This window comes from Belonocnema kinseyi, chromosome 2, assembly GCF_010883055.1.
Source record: "Belonocnema kinseyi isolate 2016_QV_RU_SX_M_011 chromosome 2, B_treatae_v1, whole genome shotgun sequence".
Classification (NCBI taxonomy): domain Eukaryota; kingdom Metazoa; phylum Arthropoda; class Insecta; order Hymenoptera; family Cynipidae; genus Belonocnema; species Belonocnema kinseyi.
This window is the reverse complement of record NC_046658.1, coordinates 109,677,737-109,700,104: the sequence shown is the minus strand read 5'-3', so window position 1 is coordinate 109,700,104 and position 22,368 is coordinate 109,677,737. Positions and strand designations below refer to the sequence as shown.

The 22,368-nt window shown below is 29.1% G+C and overlaps 2 protein-coding genes across 4 annotated transcripts in view; one reads left to right on the top strand and one right to left on the bottom strand.

Annotated features, from left to right (window-relative positions):
• Positions 1 to 7,888, top strand: part of LOC117167050 (YTH domain-containing family protein 3) — a 29,076-nt gene extending 21,188 nt beyond the window's left edge. The window contains exon 4 of the mRNA XM_033351629.1: positions 5,997 to 7,888. Within this exon, the coding sequence (XP_033207520.1) occupies positions 5,997 to 6,041 (45 nt within the window). The 3' untranslated portion in view covers positions 6,042 to 7,888. The remainder of the gene's footprint in view (positions 1 to 5,996) is intronic.
• Positions 7,889 to 12,324: 4,436 nt separating this feature from the next.
• LOC117168363 (EF-hand domain-containing protein 1-like) overlaps positions 12,325 to 22,368 on the bottom strand; it is a 12,715-nt gene continuing 2,671 nt past the window's right edge. For 2 of the 3 annotated variants that reach the window (XM_033353952.1, XM_033353951.1), the window contains 4 exons: positions 21,706 to 22,028; positions 17,848 to 18,296; positions 14,775 to 15,665; positions 12,325 to 12,560 (listed from right to left, as the gene is read on the bottom strand). In XM_033353952.1, coding sequence (XP_033209843.1) covers positions 14,784 to 15,665; positions 17,848 to 18,296; positions 21,706 to 22,028 — 1,654 coding nt within the window. In that variant the 3' untranslated portion in view covers positions 12,325 to 12,560; positions 14,775 to 14,783. Of the gene's footprint in view, positions 12,561 to 14,767; positions 15,666 to 17,847; positions 18,297 to 21,705; positions 22,029 to 22,368 lie in introns of all 3 variants that reach the window. The other variant, XM_033353953.1, reaches the window with a different exon arrangement.

Below are 22,368 nucleotides of genomic sequence, written 5' to 3'. Positions count from 1 at the left end.
CACCCGTTAGTGAGATTCCAGGTTAATTACTGACTCGAAAAGCTTTGGAAAATGGTTCACAAAAAAAAAAATAGGCACGAAAAATCACGTTTTTTTTTGTTTGAACTGCATTTTGGGATAATAAGAAAATTTTTTTAAGGAATTTCATTGGCACCGTCGGAAAGAGGAGATCTTAAGCAATAAAAATATATGTGTCTCAATTTTTTCTAGTGTCGAATAGTCTTAGTTATTGGCCGTTGAAAAGCAGTGTACCGGTAGTGGCGTTTTGGCCGTTTAAGGGTTAATTTGCAGTTCACTTCGATTACCTCAAATTTAAAATTTTAAGCATCAAGGGTTGTAATTTCTTAATATTGAATTGTTTAAAAAAAATGTAATTTAAATTGTTGAGTTTTAAACTTATTCGTAATAATTTGGTGCATTAGATGTTTAAATTTGAAACGTTCAAATTACATTCAATAAAAAAAATTTATTATATTATTCTTAATCTTTATAGTGATGGATTACGAAAAAATATATTTGTTTTGAAAGAAGGAAAATTTATTTTACAGATTAATGTTACATACTTTTATTATTTCACTTGGAATGATACATAGTTTTTCAGTTTTGGAAATATTTTTAACTGAAAGGAAATTTCTTAACAATTAAGAATTTAAAATGATTTTTAGAAAGTAACGATAAAGTTAGGGCGTTAGTTTTGATTCGCAACGTATCAAAACACTGCATTTAAGATTCAGTACAAAAATTATACTTCTGCATTTTAAAAGGTTTATAATATGGAATGAAACAATGAATCATTAATTAATTTTTGATCATCGAAATACTTGAATTCTATCAGAAGAATAGTCAATAAACACAATACATAATTAATGATGTGGTTTGTTTTGATTGATTGTTGGTAAATGTAAAAGATTTTTTTGTGTTTTTGGCCTTTGGTCTTAAAAGTGATTGTTTCAAAATAAAGAAGTCTTTGTTTATGAAAAATCAGTTTTTCATAAATAAAAACTTATTTATTTTAAAATCATGACTTTCAAGGCCAAAGGCCAAAAAGACCAATGCAACTTTTAAATAAATAGTTAATGCAGCACATTATTCTCCCCGTTAAAGAATATTAAAAATTAATTCAGAAGAAATATAAATTGTCTTGATCTGTGTAGAGAAAATATCTCACTATCCTGTTTTATCTTCAACTTATTCATAATTATCATTTTTAACCTTTACCTCACCGAAAACTTATTTATCATTTATCGAATTTGTCTTATGTCCGTCACTGCGGAACAAATTCGGTAATTTCTCAAGAACAAATTTGGTCCGTCCATCCGTGTACGTAACGTTTCACTGTTCTGGTACCATAGAGTTTTATCTTGCATTTTAGAAATGACTTTATTTTCTTTTGTTTCCAATTACTTCATATGCAGAACAAGTGAAAATCAAGTGACATTCAAAATTCAATATACAACCTTTCGGTTTTAGACTCAAATTTGTCTCTCTCCGGGTGGCTGAGGATTTGCTTCAAAGCGCTATCGAGTCGTTATCTCCCTAAGTTGGAACCTTCACCATTAATTTTAATCATCCTGGCTGAATTACCTAGATGAAGGATAATCATGGATATGGATAAGAGGATTTCAGTCAAGAATTATAATTTCGATTTTGAGACAGGGCATTTTCTAAAAGGTATATAATTCTGAATTGGGACAGGGAATAAATAAATAAAGTCAGGAAGGTTAGCATATTTGGCGCATCTGGATATGGGAATGCATGCGCCTTTTTAGAGAAAATAATCTAAGCGTAAAAGTAAGTTATAAATTTATATATCGTAATCTTTTTCAAGTTCTGTTTACTCCTTTTGTCGGTTGAAAACCTTTCAGTTTCACGAAATACAATCAACTATCCGAATTTGGAAGTTAAAGTACAAAAAACTGGAATATGTCTGACAAAATAAATTCTATACTTGACAAATACAGTGCCGTCACCCCCCACCACGGTCCCTGTACGCGATCCTCCGCGCCAGTGGCTGTCCAATGAAAAAGACCCCCGGAAAGCGAGAAGTCCTCGTTATTTTGATTTGAGTTTTCATGACGTCATGGGAATCCATACATGTTTTTCAAGAAAATATTCTGAACGTAAAAAAAGCAGTGAGACTGATAGACACTTCGTAAAATTTATGAAGTCTCGTAAATTTTGTGAAATCGTCTGAAGTCAGTGAATTATACAAACATTTTCTGAAATATTTTGAAATCTCCAGAAATCACTGAAGTCTTGAAATATGTGGAAGTCACTTAAATTATTTTGATATTTTCTGAAATATGTGTAATTATTTAGTGTCACATGAAATAACTGGGATTCTCTTGAAATCTTCTAAAGTCGTTCAAATATCCCAAATATTCTGTTATTTTTTTGTATAATCGGCCCAAAATAAAACTTTTCAGCGCTAGGCTGTTTCTGCTTTTGCATTTTTTTTTCTCGATTCTCCCTAGTGAACAATGAGACGAATATATACTTTGTAAATTTAATTAAGTCTTGTGAAATCTCCTGAAGTCAGTGAGTTCGAAAATTTTCTAAAATCTTTTGAAATCTCCAGAAGTCATTGCATATCTTTTGAAATATCCGGAGCCACTTGGAATCATTTGAAGTCACTTGAATTCTCTTGAAATTTTCGGAAATATCTGAAATCATTTGAAGTCACATACAGTATGAATCCACATGGAAGCACTGAAAGTCACTTACAATCACTGGTATTGTCATGAAATCTAAAGTCGTTGAAATATCCGAAATATTCTTTTCTTTTTATAATCGGCCTAAAATACAAATTTTCAGTGCCAGACTTTTTTTTAGAATTTTTGTTTGACCTTCCCTAATAAGGAGTGAGCCTAATAGACACTTCGTAAAATTAATGAACTCTCGTAAATGTAGTAAAATCTCCTGATCTTTTGATGTCGTTGAAATCTCCTAAGGTATCTTAAATTAAGAAGTAGGTGCACAGACCCAAACGGTCGATTTGTTAATCCCCCGAGTTAAACGTTTTATTTTCAGTTGTTGAATTTATTTCAATCTGATAATTGACATTTTAATCTTCAAATATTAACACGGAAATTTTCAAGTTTAAAATGGATGGTAAGAGTACATATTTGCGTTCAAAAATATCTAACTATGAAAATTAAGTGATAGTTTTTTTTTTGTTAATAAATAACTACATTTTTCAAAATAATTTACTTGTAACTAATTATACACAAATTATAAATCATATATACATTTGTGTTAGTTATTAAACTTTGTAATACTTTGTATAATAAATGTATACATTGGCGATCCTAAACTTTACTTAAATAGGCTTCATTTTTTGCAATGATACTTATGAAACTTCTATGTTTAAAATAGTTAGATTATTATCAGAAATGAAACATGTGGATCGGGTCAATTATGATTACAATGATTTATGAAGAATTAACGCGAGTTAAATGTTTCCACAATTAAATTTCAAGGTCTTCGGAAAGTACTAACAGAATTTGTGGTATGACCATTGAGTTGTCAATTTAAAATTTTCTAATAAATAAGTCTTAACTATATATTATATATTTTCGACAAGGCAAGATTTAGCATCCCAGAATTATTCTGTATATTAAAAAATCATAGCTAATATTTATCTTAAGAAGCTTTAATATTAAATGATTTTTATTTGAAGATTGCTTAGTTTTAAATTTCCACTGATTCAATTATGAAATATTGTTTAATTTTACAGGTCTTGAATGTTAAATGTTTTGACATTCAGTTCATTTTTTAATACTTTAGCAAAAAAAAATATATCAATTTTGATATTTGGAATTTTCAAATAATTCTTGAATTAAAAATTACTCCTTCCTATAAGCCCAATACTAACAGACTTCACATTCTTTTCCCTATCCCCCCTTTTTCCCCTTTTTAAAAGAATTCCTTTTTGATCACCTGTTTTCAGGAAACTTCTACTTTTTTCCCCTTTCTCTTGTTTTTCGTTTAATTGCAAACTTACTTCTATAGGCCCGAACACAAAACAAACTTATTTTTGGTTAAGAGCTAATCGTTTTTAGTTGAAAAGTTAACTATTATATTTTTGGTTCGGAATTCCTTTTCTTTAGTTAGACACTTCACTATTTGTTTTGTCGGAAATGAAATTATTTGGTTAAAAGATAATTTTTTTGGGTTGAAGATTCATCTCTTTGGTTGAAAATTCGTTTTATTTTTATATGACAATTAATTTTTGAAGTGAAAAGATAACTATTCCATTTTTGGATGAAAATTTATTCTTTTTAGTTCAATTTCGTCTTTTTTGGTTGAATTCATCGTAATTTAACTTTTTCGTTGAAAATTGATGTTTCTTGAATTAAAACTTGTTGTTTAAAAATGAATAATTTGTTTAAAAATTTAACTATTTTGCCGAAATTTTTAGATTTTTTGTTGATAAAGCATATTTTCCGGTTGAAAATTCAATTTTTTTTGTAGATAATTCGTCTTTTTTGTTTTAAAGTTCGAACATTTTGTTAAAAATCCGTCTTTTTTGGTAGAGTACTAATCTTCTTGGCGGAAAAATTATCCTTTTGGTTAAAAATCAAACTACGTGGTTAAAAAATCACCGTTTTGATTAAAAATCCAGTACAAACGGTTGGTTGAAAATTAACTTTCTTGATGCAAATTTGTATTTTTTGGTGGGAAATTAAACTATTTTAAAGGAAATTCGTCTTTTGACTTAAAAGTTCAATAATGTTTAAAACTTTTTTTTCTTTTTTGATTGTAAAATATTAATTTGTGGAAAATTCGTCTGGACGATTTATAATTTTTCTTACAAGTTTATCTTCATTGTTGAAATTTCTTTCTGGTTTTAAACTTCGGTTTAAAATTTAAATATTTTATTGAAAGTTCGTTTTTTTTTATTGTTAAAATATGATCCATTACAGTTTTGGTTAGGAATTCAACTTTTCGGATTGAAAATTTAACTGATTTGTTTCAAATTGCAACTGTTTTGCATTAAAGTTTAAACGTTTTTGATTAAAAATTAGAAGATTTGGTTGAAAATATAACTATATGGTAAAAAATGCAACTGTTTAGTTGCAAATGTAACTGTTTTGTTACAAATTAATTTTCTCATTGAAAATTCAACTATTTAGGTGAAAATTAACATTTGTTGTTCAAAATTAGTTTTAATAAAATTTCAACTATTACATTTTTGTTTGGAGCTTCATTTAGAGTGAGCATTTGGTTGTAAACTCAACTATTTGGTTAAAAGTTCTGCCATTTAGTTGTGAATGCAACTCTTTGGTTAAAAATGATTTCATTGTTGAAAATTCCAGTATTTAGTTGAAAACGCAAATGTTTTTGGTTAAAGTTTAATCTTTTTTGTCTGATCATTCCACTATTTGGTTGACAATATTCATCTTTTTAGATAAAATTTGTTAATTATTTGTACAAAAAATTCGTCCTTTTGGATTGAAAATTCGTATTTTTTGTTAAATATTCAAATCTATTTTAAAAAATTCAATTATTTTGTTGAAAATGAAACTGTTTTTGGTTCAAAATTATACCATTTGGTTGAAAATTCAAATATATGGTTGAAAGTTCAACTATTTTTTTTTTCATCTATTTTGCTTGAGAGTTCAACTATTTAGTTGTTAGTGCAATTGTTTGGTTAAAAATTCCTTTTTTTTTTAAATTCATCTTTTTGAGTGGAAAAACAAACTACACGCAACTCCCGATATAAAAACAGTTTCAGACATGGCTTGCAGTAGCCTTGATCTTAAATCGGGATAATCTAAACGTAAACAATCAGGGTCGCATGAATAATTTCCGTTGGATTTGAACACATGACGCAACTTAATGCAATGCTTGTCACGCTTGACTGAGCGTCGCCTCTCTTTCGGCTCCGCAATATATTTTGATTTGATATCTGAGGAATCACCCTGTTATCTCCGTCTTGAAAGGAGTTTGGGGGTTGTGAATACCACCGCAAATAAAATACTTTATTGTTTCAGGAGCGTGATAGTCGCGGCAGAGGCAGAGGGGGTCCCCGCCAGTAGCAACGGATCCCAGCAGAGTTTGACATTGTGGCTAATAGTAAACGGCAACGAGGAAGAACGCTGCGACTAATTATCAATTTATTACTTATTCCTTCGCTTGACTCCCGGAATTACGAGAGGTTTCTACTCGCCGTGATTGGACCTTCGTTGTCCACGCTACTCCCTTTCGCTAAACGATTAATCCGTACGATAATTAGCGTCGCCAAAAATTTGGTAAACACTATCTATAATCATAATCACTACGAAAAACATGACTTGAATTACACGAGGGTCAACGGGAAACCTGAGACAGTACCGAGCGAAAAGTGTAGTGTTAACGTGCTACTCTGCGTCGAACTGTGTTTGATAAACGTACAAATTAAAAACGGAGAGAAAATTAGAAAGGATTGTGGGAGAAGCTGCAGGGAACATCATCGGAACAAAGAAGAAAAACTCCATGTGGACTTACTCTTGTAAAATGCTTGACCGTACTTTTGTTGAAACTGAAGAAATTCTATGCAAGAGCGATATTATAAAGCAAGTGTCGTCGTCGTTTGAATTGATCACTGTTTGAAACTTCAATGGACATTTAATCTGGTGCCTGCGATCGAACTGCAATTCTCGATTAAAAAAAGGTGCAGGGACTTATCATAATCTTATACGTTTATTACGGAGGGAACTATACTCGTTTGATGAATAATAACAGAAATTATTGTCGACCCGTTATTTTTAACCATATTCTGTTGTCTCCTGTGGATTACACACAACAATCATATTTTGCGAATTACAAGCCGATTGATCCTTTAGAAGGGATGCTGCACTGTAAACTTGAACCAATCGTTCGAAGAAGTCGATAATCAATTTTAAGACTACCAAAACTATTTCAAGGCTGGTAAATTAAAGCTTTTTTTTAATCCTTGCCAAAGATATTCGAACAAACAAAAAAAAGCTAGCTTTCATTCTAACAATTGTGGAACATTATTTAACAACTGTTTTGTTGTTCTAAACAAATTAATTTTGTCTACAATACTCCATGATTTTATCGGCTTCTTCCTTCATTTGGTTCTCCAACGAAGATTATTATTACTTTTGTAATATTTTTTGAGAACTTCGTGAGATATGATTCTCATTGTTGATAATGTCTGTTATTATTTTTTTCTTAGACTATACACACGACCTTCAGAGAAGAAAGCGGTACATCTTTTTTTTTAAACCTGTAGCACAATCCCCATCCGCACTAGTGTTCTATGATAATTAAGCCGTTATATTGCTCCAGTTTAAGAGTTTATTCCTAACGGATTTTTTGCGCTAAGGGATACGTGGAAAATGCTTTTCGCACTCTGTCATATTTTTATATCTACTTTTGTAGCACTTGTTCAATTGCGGAGTGGATGATTGGTTTTCGACTTTCGATGCAACCGACATCCATCAACAACACGATTATTTATTTCTCGCAGTGTACTTTACAGTCTGGTGTAAAAAAAGGTGAGGAATTTTAACAATAATTTTAAATTCGATAAATTTAATTAGTTTTGATACAACGGATATATATCATGCATGGAAATGAAAAATAATGAAGTGTAAGTGTATATAGTTAGTGTTTGTAGATATATTTTTCAATCCTTTTAATCAATATTTTTTATTGTAAATTACAACCTAGAGCGTTATTTAAAATCTTGAAAATTACTGATTGAAACTTATTTGAGAAAGAACTGTATAAATGATTTATTATGAAATTGGTAAGAATAAATACTGTAAAGAGTACACCAGTGCGAGAAATGAAGTTCGTAATGGCCTTTTGAAAGCATTTTCGATATTTGTGAACATTAAGCAGGCTGCAGATCTGAAAATAATATTTCTTAGTCTGGCGAATAAACATTTTGAACGCACAGTTTTCGATTATATGAATTCACTATAAACTCGCAGCTCAAGTTAATAAAATTCATCTTTTTTTCTCGTTTTTAATAGGAAATTTACACTACCGTAGGAAATTATGGAAACGCCCCTTTTTCAGCTTTCTCTGAAGTTCCTCACTATTTATAATACTGAACTGAAATTCGTTTCTTCGTGTAAGCTTATAAAATTATCCACCTAATAAGCTCAATTTAGTAATATTTACAAAATTCTTGATATTTTGAGTTTTTTCAGTATTTTTTTTTTACAATATTTCCTAAGAAAATTAACATTTTGTCTTCTTGACTTATTAGACAAAATCTTTTAAAATTTAGGACATTGCTCTAGAAGTTACTCTAAATAACTTTCACGGATAATAAATTTGAAATTTGTAAATTTAAATTTAAAATTTTATTATTCTATTTATATAAAAGATTCTATGCCAAAAATGTTACAGGATTAAGATTTTGGCTTTGAATATTAATGGTCAAGGAAAATGAAAAATAGTTCAGGGAAAAATATGGGAATTTTGAAAATGAACTTTGCGGCCACCCTGATACAACATTCTTTTTATTTGTCTTATTTCTATAGTATTGAGAATCTAACTGAAATCTTTTTTGGTTAAAAATTCGTCTTTTTGGTTTAAAAATTCATATGTTTGAGTAGAAATTTAATTTCTTTTGTTGCTAACAATGAAACTGGTTGGTTGAAAGTTAATTTTCTTTCACTGAGGATTCATATATTTGACTAAATAGTCGTCGTTTTTGTTTAAATTCAACTGTTTTTGTATCAAAATAAAAACACTTTTTTGTTCAAAATTAAACTACATAGTTGGAGGTTAAACCACATCGCTAATACATCTTTTTTTGTAGATTCATCATTTTAGTTGAAGATTCATCTTTAAAGTTAAAAACTCATCTCTGGTTGAAAATTATTTTCTTTTTTTTTTTTTTTGGTGAAAAATGATTTCTTTTTTTAATGAAAATTCAAATACTTGGTTAAATTAAACTTTTCCTTCTTTTGTTGAAAATTGATCTTCTTCAGCTGGAAATCAATTTTTTTTTCTTTATGCAGACAAAAAAATCTTCTTAGTTTGTAGTATCCTCTTTTATATTTAAAAATGCAACTGTTTATTTGAAAATTAACTTTTTCTTAATTTATATTTTCCGGTTGAATATTCATCTCTTTCCTCTTTGGTTGAAAATTTGTCTTTCCGTAGAAAATTAATTTTGACTAAAAATTGAAATTTCCTCTTTTTTAAGGTTTCAAATCTTTTTTTGAAGCTTAATTAATTTGTTGAAAATTAAACAATTTTGCAAAAAAGTAATCTTTTATTGGTAGAAAATTCAACTGTGTTGGTGAAAAATCGTCCTTTTGGATTAAAAATTCGCCTTTTATGGTGGAAAAGATACATTTTTTGGTTGAAATAATTTAAAAAATGTATTTTAACCTTTTTTATTCCGTTCATAAAAGACTCTTTGTTAAAATTGATTATATAATAAAATGCTGATCTTAGATTATTAGTGGTAAGAGAAAATGAAAAATTGGTTCGGAAGAAATCAGGGTAATTGAAAAATAAGGTTCTTTGGCCACCATGCCATACAATTTAAGGGACTTTAGTGAAAAGCTGAAAAAAGGGGGTTAGCCTATTTTCCAAAGTTAGTGTACTTGCATTAATATCTACAATTTTGAAGCGAGTATTTTTGAGAAATTCTCGTCCACATTTTTTCTGGTCTTGTGAATTGAAAAAATGTTGCGCCTCCGTTTTGTAATTAGTTTGAAGCACGAGAATGTAAATTAATGTAAATTTCTACAGACTTGTAATTGCAGTATTGATTTGACGGATGATTTTTATTTAAGCATCAAATATTACGTGTTATGAAAGTGGCGTATCAGTGACAGTGGTTTATTTTCAAGCACACGAAATAAACGTTTTTTCAAAGTTATTGCAAAACGTTACGCTCGAATTTTATTGTGAGTTGAAGTTTGTAAGACACGTCAGAGGTGCCTTGGAAAATTTCATGGACAACAGAGATTGTAGTAATGAAGTTTGGAGGTGTTGTTTTTTTTTGCGAAGCTCGGAATTTGGTTTTTAGCACTGTATTTTCGCAATTCAATTGGCTCACTTTTGAAAAAATATAATTTTCTCAGATTGGTTTAAGAATGATAAAACGTGTAAAAAAAATACAATTACTGTAAACGTGTTATAAAAATTGCAATCTAAAAGTTCAAAGATAACATCATTTTTCTATTATGTGATGATTTTTAACTTTAATCATTTTTTTTTAGGATCATAATGGGGTTGTATATTTTCAAATATACTTTTTTTCCTAGTGAAATTAAAAGAACAGCAAAAATTGAATATAATTACTTGAGTAAAGTTTTTAAAAGTAAGTTTGAATAATTTTTCTTTTTTCTTTAAAAAATATACTTTTCAATTTTATTGCGGGAACGTGAGATATTCTGATTGGATCAGCGTCGGAAGTAAACATAATTTTGATTAACGCAGTTAAGGGGAGAACTAATATGGTCGCCAGTGATTGGAGTAAACATAACCTATGTTCACATTCATTATTTAAGAAGTGTTTTAAAATTTTAAGAAAGGCCCAAAAAGGTGTTAAAAATGCTTCGAATCGAACTAAAACTGAGATTTGTAGAATATGGTAGTGCGAATATGCGAAAAATTGACATGTGAATAGTCACAAATTTGTTTGACAGCTGCCAACCCGATACTTCGTTAGTCAATAGAACCACTGCATTCCATTATTCTAATTGGTTCAGCGTTTAGCAGGATTTAACGTTTCAAGCAAATATTTTTTCCTCAGACGTGAACTGCCCACCAATTTTTTTAAATTGTTCTAAAATTTGTAGAATTTTATTCAGTTAAAAAAAAAATTTTTAATTCAATCGAAAACCTCATTATTATTACAGGGTGGCCTTCTATAAGGGAAAACCTTGAAATCAGGGAAAAGCCAAGGAATTTTATTGGTCAGGGATGTCAGGGATTTTTAAGAAAAAAAAAACGGCAAAAGTCTGGGAATTTCCTAAAGATGCATTTTAAATAACTGTTAAGGATAATAAATTCGAAATTTAGAACTTTTAATTTGGAATTTTTTATTCCGTTTATAAAATATTTTATGGTAAAAATTGCACAAGTCAGGGAAAATGAAAAATTAATGAATTTTTAAAATGAAGTATTGCGGTTACCCGGATAGAATATTCTTGTAAGTAATTTATTTGCCTTGTATTTATTTTTTTTGTGGTTGTTTTTTTCTTACGTTTATATTTACCATTTTTATTGTTTGGTTGAAATTTCGACTAATATTTTAAAAAATTATCTTTTTGTTTGAAAATTAATCTATTTTAGTAGAAATGTCATATTTTTTGGATAAAAATGCACCTTTTTGCTTGAAAATAAATCTTCAAAGCTGAAAAATCATCTCTGGTTGAAAGTGCGTTTTTTTGTTGTTAAAGACCAATTTTTTAAAATGAAAATTTAATTATTCCAGTTGAATATTTATAATATTAGTTGAAAATTTAACTCTTGTTGATATTTAAGTTAAGTTAAACGAAAACTTTTTTTTAATTCGTCAGTTTTGCTTTTTGAGTTCAACTATTTGGTTGTAAATGCAACCATTTGATTAATAATTATTTTGTTGTTGATGAAAATGAATCTGTTTGGTTGAAAATTTATCTTTCTTGATTGAAAATGGAACTTTTTTGTTCAAAATTCATATTTCCGTTCTTAAAAGTCAGCTATTTTTAAAAACATTTGGCTTCTTAGCTTGAAAATTTGACTATTTGGTAAAAAAAATCATCTTTATAGGTAAAAAAATTCAACCTGTTTGTTAAAACTGAATTATTTTTTTGAGAATTCAGGTACATATCTTGTTTAAAAGTAATTTTTTTTTGTTCGAAAATTCTTTATGGTTGAAAAGACATTTTTCTTTAAAATAATTAATTAAATTCATCATTTTTTAATTTTAATCAAACTGTTTTCCTTTTATAAAATGTTATAAGATATAAATACTGTTCTTTGAGTATCAATCGTCAGAGAAACTGGAAAAATGGTCTGAGGAAAATCAGGGATTTTTGAAAATGATGTAGTGCAACCACTTTATACCAATATTGGAAGTTGTGTTATTTTAACAGTTAAAAATTAATCGTAAATTCATTAATGTCTTTCAGCTACAGTTTTTAATATTATTAATACCTAGAGACTTTATTTTATGCAAAATAATTTTCATGGCCGAAACGAACGTATAGTTTTCTTCACTTTATGAAATTTTCATTTTGCAATTTAAACTTTCAACATTTTAAATCCTTTGTGACAATAATACAATTAAAAAGCTACAATAAATTAATACAATATCAATTGCGAGAAAAAATGGATGAAAACTTTAATATTGTTTATTGATTTCCACAAATGGTATCGTATAATAATACAATTTTTTCAATTTGTACATACGTCAATTCTGAAAACTATTTGCTTATTTACAGACTAGATATCGATCGACTTACTTTGAAGCTTCGTTCGCGATCGTAAAAGTATTCAGGTGGCTCGCAATCGCGGGGGATAATAGTTTAGCATTCTGCATATTCTTTCTTGCAAGAAACTCTTGGATGTCCTTCTTCATCTTTTTCAATCTGCAATAAATTTATGTACAGTTTTGTTAAACTTTGAAAAAAGGTGTCAAAATTTTTGGGAGAAGTTATGTTTTTAGGGAAATCAGGGCAAAGTCAGGGAATGTGATTGGCCAAGAAAAGTCAGGGGTTAAAAAAAAAGACTCTTGCAAAAGTCATATAATTTCTGTAAGAGGCACTTTAAATAACTGTGAAGGATAACAAATTTGAAATGTTTTTATTTTAATTTGAAATTCTTTTATTCTGTTGATCTATCCTATGGTCTTTGAATATTAATGGTCAGAAAAATGAAAAAAATTGCTATTTTTTTCGTTGAATTTAACTGTTTTTGGCGGAAAGTTTCAGTTAAAGTAATTCGCTGAATTATTTCATTGAAAAATCAATTCTTTTGTTAAAAATTTAACTGTTATGTTAAAAATGTTGTGTGTATTTAAAAAAATATTACAACTGGAATAAACAAGCAGAAAATTATTATTATTTGATTAAGATCTTTTTTGATTGAAATATCCACTGGGTAATGCATTATTCGTTACAAATTTATGTTTTTGTTTTTTATCATTGTTTTACAGAAAAATCTTCTTTTGGCTTGAAATTTCTACAATTTGTATAAACTATTTTTTTTGCCTTAAATGAAAAATCTTTATTTGTTGAAAATTAATCTTTATTTTGGAAATTCATCATTTTAATAAAAAAATTTATTTTCATAGCTGAAAATTCGTCCTTTTACTTTTAAAATTCATCGCTCTTGATGGAAATATCATCTTTAATGATCGAAATATCAGATATTAAATTTGTTTTTGCGAATTCATCTTTGCATATTAAAAATTAAACTCTGTGTGAAAATTTAACTATTTTTACTTTGTTTAAAAAAAAAATATTAACAATTACATTTTTATGTTGAGAATAATCTTTTTAGTGAAAATTCCACTTTTCGGGCTTAAAATTTAATAATTTCGTTGAAAGTGCATCTGGTTTTGGTTTAAGTTGGAATCTTTTTTTATTAAAACTAAGACCATGTGGTTTAAAGTTGTGCTATTTAATTAAAAGTTCAAGTTTGTTGAAAATTTGTCTTTTTTACTTTAAAGTTCAACTATTTAGTTGAAAATGTAATTATTTTGTTGAAAATTCAACTTTTCGTTTACAAATTTGAACTATTTTCTTGAAAATTCGTTTTTTTTATTGTTTTATCGAAACAGCAACTGTTACATTTTTCCTTGAGATTTCATCTATTTGTTCAAAATTCAACTTTTCGGATTGAAAATGTAATGATTTATTAGTTTGAAAGCTTTTGTTGGAAGTGTAATCGATTTCGATTAAAAATTTGACCATTTTAATTTTAAAAATAAACTATTTGATTGTAAGTTAAACTATTTTTTGAAGTTTATAATCTTTTTTGTTCCAAAATTCGACCATGTGATTGGAAATTCAAGTGTTTGGTTAAAATTAACTATTTTTTTAAAAATGAATCTATTTTGTTGGAAATTCTTTGTTTTTTGTTTGGTAAAATATCAACTATTAGATTATTCGTTGACAATAAATATTTTTATTAAAAATTCAACTTAACAGGTTAAAAATTTAATTATTTGTTTTAAAATCCACCTTTTTTGGTTGACGTTTTATCTTCCTTGATTAAAAATTAGACCATTTGGTTCAAAATTCATATATTTGATTGCTAATTCGTCTCTTTTATTATAAATTTCAACTATATGCTTTTAAATGCAACGGTTGGGTTAGGAATTATTTTGTTGTTGTTAAAGTTCAACTATTTGGTTAAAAATGCAACGGTTTTTTGTTGAAGTTCGATCTTTTTTCTTTTAAAATTCCACTATTTTGTTGAAAATTGAAGTATTTTGTTAAAAAAAAGTCCAACTTTGTTGAAGAATCATCTATTTGGACAGAAAATTCGTCCTTTTAGATTAAAAATCATCTTTTTTCGTTTGAAAATTTATTTTTTTCTAAAATACGACAACTTGGTTAAAAATTCAGTGGTTTTCTTTGAATATTAATTAATTAATTTAATTAATAATTTGAATATGAATATCATTGAATATTATTGGTCAGGGAAATTTAGAAATCAAGTTTGGCGGCCATCCTGAATTATTTTCATTTACCTTTCAAGGTATTCTACATTTACCAAATTATTCTTCTTAATGTTAATTAATAATGGTAATGTTTTTAATTTTTTTCTGGTTGCATTTTTAACTATGTACCAGGTACCTGATCACTTCATCTAATTTCTCTTCTGGCTGAAGATTCACCTATTTCCCTGTTTTCAAACTCGCAAGGTCTAACATCGTCAATTTCTTCTTTCTTTGCCGAAGTTAAATTTGGGCACAGTTCTTCAGGGGGTGGCATTGGTGGCTTCAGCTTTCCAGGTTCTCCTGCATACTTATGTCGAGCTTCTTTTTCAAAATCACTTAAACACGGTTCAATATCAAAGTCATCTTCATGGTTTTCTTCTATATTCGAATTTAAAAGTTCATTTGCTTCTTTCTTCGCCAGTGCGTCAATATCATCTTGAAGAAGACCCTTCTGGACAAAATAGTTTCTCATATTATCCCTCAGTTGCTGGGAAAATTTCTCTGTATTCGCTTCCATGTATCGATAAACAAAAAGATCTGCCCCTGTTATGATAAAGTAGTGATTAAAAACGTTAATTTTTGATCCAATGGAGAAATCTTCCGGGGTGTAATAAACAGGATCTTCATTGTCAGTTCTAGGTTTTGGGATTGGCCTTGAAGATAAAAATATTCCCGATTTCCGACCAGAGTTTGGCTTTGCTCTTTCACTAATGAGAATGGTGTCATCACTTAAATTGTATTCTAGAATAAAATTGCGATCCTGGTCTTCAGGATGAACTGCATCCATTTTCATCGAGTAACGCAGCCTTTTCGGAAAATTCAAAATATGCCGGATTGCATCTTTCTTTGGAGGTGTAGAGTCGTGGGATGGAAGTCTACAAATTTTTTTTGATTTTTTATTCTTTATAGGAGGGTCCAGTCGAGCGGGCTGAACTATTCCCAGCATTCCAGAGTAGTATTTTCTTGTGAAAGCATCGCAGTCGTAGAGAAAGAAACGTCTTCCAAAAATGAAAATTGTATCCCCAATCTGTCGATAGAAACATGATTTTTTAATACTAAAGCAGAGTAGCCGTTGAAGGAGGGGTCATGGAGGGTGGGGCAACGAGGGCTGGGTAAGTGGGGGAAGTGAGAGGTTGAGTATAGTATAGAAAGTGACGGGAGGGGAAATGAAGAGAGGAAATGAGGGATAGTAAAATAGGGGAAGGGTAGTGTTAACTAGTGAAGTGTAGTGAGGGGGGAGTTATATGAGAAAGAAGTTGCAAAAGGTAGAAAAATTGATGGTTGAAGTTTGGGGAAAGGAAGTAGGAGAATGTAGGGTGAGGCGGGGAGAGGGAGGTTCGAACGACTTTTTAATTTTTTATTTGAAACCTTGGTAATACAAAAATGTTTTATAATTAGTTATTCGTAACTGTTTTGTTTGAATCTGGAGAATTTTATAAATTAAACATTTCAAACTCAAAACTTCCAAAATTCGAAATTTTTTAATTGAAGTCGTAGAAATTTAAAAAAAAATAATAAAAGTGATAATTTCATCTACGCCTATGGTAACAAGTGAGGTTTAAAGTTTTAAGTGTTAAAAACTAATAGATTTCCGGTCGGAAAATAAATAATCTATGTTCCCATTTTCTTTTTTCAAAATTGTATACAATTTTCAATTGCAAACCTTTAAAATATAATTATTATAAAAAACGTTAAGTAATAAATCATTTTATATTGGAAATATTTCGAACTTGAAGATTCTATACTTCTTTTATAAGTTAAAAAATTGTAATAGTGAAATTAAAACATTTTTTACACTGGAACCATTTAAAAAGTTGAATTATCTTTCAAGTTAAATGGACCAACTGAAATTGTAACTTTAAAAATGGAATATTTGGCTCTTGGAAGATTAAAAGATTCACAAATCGTTAAACAATGTATTCAACTATTGAAACCTCCAATTCAAACCATACAGTTTTGAACGCTGGATTTCCTTTTCTTTTTTCTTTTAACTTTGCAGAAAAATCTTCCACAATCTTTTTCGACATATTTTGAAAATTTAAAACTAAATAACAAATAAAAGCTAGATCATTTTAAACTTCCCAGAACAGCATTTATAATGCAGAAAATTGACATTCTTTATTAATTCAAGTTTTCAAAACTGCATGTGAAATTTTTTTAATTTAATCAAAAATTATTAGAAAATGATTGAAAAATTAAAATTAAGAAAAAAGTGCACTTCAGAATTACTTATTGTAAACATGATGATTTAATACTTAAAAGTGTTACAAATTGAATTTTTCAAACTAAAAAACCTTAATAAAAATAGCTTGATAAAAATGTGATGCTAAGTTGCTCTTTAAAGTGATTGAAAAGGTTTATCTGCTAACATTTTTTTTAATACCGGGTCAAGCGGCCACTGATAAAAATGAGGTAAAATATTATATTCTAGGGTTTTGTAGCCCCGCGTAAAAAACCGTAAAGATTCGGTCGCGAAAGGAGGGGAAGTAGGAGATCGGAATTAGGGGGATGATGGGGTGGGAACGGGGGGAGTGAAAGGAAATGAGGCTAGGGAAATTAGGGGTAAGTAAATAGGGGGAACATGGGTGGCGAAGTGAAGAGGGCAAGGAAATTGGCGAAAAATCAGGGGTGGGAAAGGAGAGGATACGAGTGGAGGGAAATAAGGGGATAGAAAGTGAATGGAAATAAAGGGAAGTAAAATACGGGTAGTGAGGAGAAATAAAAGAAGGGGAAGCAGGAGAGTTCAATTTCCCACGAGAAATAGGAGAAATAATGGATGATGGGAGGAAAGGAATTAATTGAAGTGAGGGAAATGGGAAAGGGGATGCGGAAATCGGAGGTGGGAATGTATGGGAAATGAGTGTGGATAAGCAAGGGGAATTAAGCAGGGGTAAATTACGGGGAGTGAGGGGAAATGAAGGAGGAGGAAGTAGGGGAAAGGATTAGAAATGAGGGTGAGTAGGGGAGGGGAAGTGGTAGCTGGGCAAGGATAGAAGGGTAAGGGGAGTGTTATCTTGGGAGGTATGGAGATGGGTAAGTAGAGGAGGAAGAATTTGGAAAGGAGCGGACGAAGAGTGAACTGTTAGGAGGGGAATAGGGAAATGTAGGGGTAGTAGAGGAGGGGGGGTTTCATCGACCTAATTAAAATCTTAATAGGCTACTATGACTAATTTTTTTTTAAATTAAATTTTTGAAAGAATTAAATGTACCATTAAATCCTTTGGAGTGTAATATTCCACAACATCTGGATCGCCACGTTCCATATAAATCCCTGGGTAGGGCGGGGGTAGATCTTTCCAATTTTTAGGAACCTTAGCTTTTTTGAGAAGCATAGATACAGGATCTTTGCCATCATTTGGTGTGTGAATCTCCTTAACACTAATTGTGTCGTCCGTTAAAAAATAAAGGATTTGATAAAAATCATCATCCCACACTGCATCAAATAATAAAACCATCCCATCGTACTCCAAGAAGCGTCTTCTGGTATCATCAGCCACTGGTGTAGTTCTAGTTGGGATTTTAAATGTATCTTTTCGAAATTTAATGTATGGATCTGGTGGAGGCTCTCCTCTTTCACCAACATCAATTCCCTGACTGGTTAGAAATTCTTTCGTGAAACGATCACAGTCATATGTGTGATAAACCACCCCATAAATTCCTAGATAAGAATATTTCATTTTTTTAATTTTATAACTGAATGTTTTTGGTATTTCATGGTACAGTCTTTCATCGATTCCCCTGAGTTTCCCTTTTTTTTAGATTTCTCTTTTTCCTTATTCTCGAAAACTTCCCCCTTTTTTCTTTTCTCTTTAAATATACCACATTTGAAAATACAATTGCTCATTTTACATCTGGAAAATTATTGTGTTCAAAACTAGAATATCCTACCATGAGTAGTAAAAGCTTTTTTTTAACTCAGAGAATTATTTATTACAAGTAATTTAACTTTTTTCAATTTAGCCAATTCCAAACTAAATTACTGATTCAGGATTTAAATTAAACTTTAAGGCAAAATATTTTTTCGTTCAATTTATACAAATTAAATATTTTTGATAATGGTTTTAAAATTTATAAGAGCACGTCTGTTTAGCCCATTTTAGTTTTCATTTCGTTTAAATAATGCAATTTTATTTATTCGATTTTAGCCAGGGCATTAAAGCCCTATAAAAACAAAATAAAAACAAAAAATTGTGTTTTTTTATTTGAAAATTTAAAAATTAAAACAATTTTTTATTTAAAATTGTTTTGTCGCTCAGAGTTTAATTCAAAAATGTTCATGTGTAATTAAGTCTTTTAGTTTTACTTCGAGCACTTAAACATTTTGAAATAGATACTATTTTTAGTGGTGAGACAATTTCAAATTACGAGTGCTTGAAATAAAAAAATTTGGAATTTTCATATTGGACAATTTCTAGATGTTCCAAAGTCAATAATTTCAGAAAAGTCAATTTTACATGTAAATTATTCAAAAATAGAAAATTTTTTATTAGTTTTAACGAATTTTTAGGGAATGAAATAAATTTTATTTCAAGCGATTTCTACGGATTTCAATAATTTCAAAGTATATGAAAGATATAACAAAATTTTAAAGGATTTTATAAGTTATTTTAAAAGATTTAATAGATTTTCAAGAAATTTCATTTCAAACAATTTTAGAAAAAAGTATTTTTTATAGATTTTTAAATACTTTGTGTTTTTAATATTAGAAAATAAAAATCCACATACGTAAAACGGGCGTTTTCAGATAAATTTAATGGGTGATTTTTCATATAATTTATATCTGAGGAATTTTAAATGATTTCAAATAATTAAAATTTTATTTCAAGGGATCTTGAAAAGAAATATTTAATTATGCTTATAAGTAGAACGATTTAATTATTAATAAAGGAATTTTTAAAGGAGGAACTGTTCTATTATATCCTATTCAATTATATCCAAACAAAGAAGTAAAGTAATGGTAGAGATTATTAAAAATATCATTTAACATTACCCATAAACTATACAATTGCTTATAAAAAGATTATTTCTTCTTTTTTAAATGTAAAAATAATTCTTTAATTTTTCCCTTACTTTTTCCCTTTTCGCCCTTCTTTGAGCTCTTTTTGCGGTATGGTCCCTGAAATCATCTGTTATAATTAATTTAACTTTTTAAAATATAAATATAAATTTTTATTCATTAATTACCATTCATTAAAAAAAGAATTCAACTATAATGTAGAGAAAATAGCGCTAGGTGCGTTTATGAAAATGCTAAAATGAATTTGTGTAATACTGAAGCAATTAAATTAATTATAAATAATAAAATTGGAACATTTAAAAAAAATATTTACTTTTTAATTGAAATGTACAAAGTTAAATAATTCAAAAATTGAAAATTCTAAGTTGATTATCTGCAAAGTTAAGTATTTTAAACTTAAATACTTTAAATTCAATCGTTAAAAATGAAAGAAATATTTTATTTTACTTATAAGTATCACGATGAGAAAACATGATTGATTATGAGAACGATTTTAAACGTATACGAGTTATTTATTAAAAATATTGCTCCTTCTTTCATTTATGTAAAAAAAAGTTTATTCTTTCCACTTTATCGTGAAAAAATTACCCAGTTTCACGATTTTTGGGCACTTTTTTCGCTCTGAACTCTTTTATTTACACTCAACTCACGACATAAGAACCCCCGGTTAACAATATTCCTGGAATTTATGGCCCCCATAGATTCATGATAAGAGGAGCCGCGGTATCAAAAAGAGGGGGTGTTAAGTAGGGTGGCTCAAAAAGGTTTTTTTTTGGAGGGCAACGATCCCCCCAATTTCATTCCAAATCCGAAAAAAGAAATTCCGTAATTTTTATTTTTTTTTTTCGTTTATAAAAGGTGCCGGATTTGACTTGAAGTTTCTCATGTAAAATGTGACGGGAAAGTATGGGGGCCTGTTAAGAATTATCCAACGAAGAATTTCATGTATCAAACATATGGGTTTGAGACCCCTAACACACCCCCGCGAGTACCTGAAAACTACCCTTAAAACGAAAAATGTCAATTCTTCATGAAATCCACATTTTGAGCGCTGTATTCTGTTTTTTTTTTTTTACTTAAAATTATTAATATTGTTCTAGTAGAATATTTATTATCATTGTTTAATTAATTAATAAATATTTGAACAAATGGAATTAGTTTAAATAATTTCGTTAGGATTTTTTAAAATAAAAATTATGATTGTGGTTCTAGTGGAATATTTATCAGTATTAATTAATAGTAATAATTAATAGTAATAATTTTTAAGGAAAAAACGAATTTAAACAAAAATTGTTTAAACCAATTCCATTTATTTAAATACTAAAAAATTAGAAATTAATGTTAATAAATATCCCGTAGACTTATAGTAATAATTTTTAGGGGAATAACGAATTTTCGAGAAAAAAATGATTTAAACAAATTTCATTTGTTTAAATAATTGAAAATTGATTAAACAATGATGATAAATATTCTACGAGGCCAATATTAATCATTTTAAGTAAAAAAGACGTGAATACAGTGTTCAGAAGATCGATTTCATGAAGAATTGACATTTTTGGTTTTAAGGGTAGTTTTCAGGTACTCGTGGGAGTATGTTAGGGGTGTCAAAACTATATGTATGATACTTTCCGTCACTTTTTTCAAACTCTAAGAAATTATTCTAAATACTCAAAAAAAGTGATTTTTCCCCATACATTTTACATGGAAAACTTCAACTCGAAACCGGCACCTGTTGAAATAAAAAATTACGGAATTTCTTTTTTCGGATTTAGAATAAAATCAGGGGGATCGCTACCTTCTAGCATGCAAAAAAATTTTGCCATGCATTTTTGGACCACCCTAGTGTTCAGTCTAGCGTACAAAGAGCTCGACTGCCGCACTCTCAGCACGTTAGTTGCATCAGGTTGCGCCATTTGTCCAAATGCAACCAAAATGATTTGTGCGGCCCTTACTGTATACGTTTGGATTCCCCCGATTTAGGATCATGGCCACTGCAAGTCATGCCCAAGACCGTTCTTATATCGGGAGTTGAATCTATTTTTAAACTTACCAATATCGATGCCAACATTCAAATCTTTCCAGTGAAAAACATCTCCTCTAGAATTTTTGACAATCTTTCCTCTCCGCACTAACCTTCCTTGATTAAATCCAGCATTATCGATTCGAGGTTCTATCACAGATAATGTCTCATCTTCTAAATAATAAATTATATTGACATAGCGAATTCGAAAGTGCTCGTGTGGAGATCCAAATACGCCTTGTCGAAAAAAAGCTTTAAAACACAAGCATTTTTGTGCATAAAGTGTATAATGAGGAAAGAACTGTTGATATCCATATTCTCGCACTCGTCCATATGTTAAAGAGGGATCGTAGCTATGTTGCAATTGAAGAGATTTATGTTTATTAAATCGATAAATCAGGGTATCTAAAGACCTTGGCAAAATTGAAAACATGGGATTCTCCCTGAATTTTATTTTAGTCTTGAAAACCTGGAAATCTCCTTGAATTTTTCATAACAACCTTGATTTTTTATTCTTTGCTAATAAAACATTTATTTTATTGAATTCCGAAGAGTAATTTAAATCTTTTGTCTTTGAGGATTTCTTATAATCTTTTAGTATTTTCTTAGTTAAAATCTGTTTATTAATGTTAAACTATACACTTTTCGTGATGCTCAACTTACAAATTATAAAAATTATTTATATATTATTAT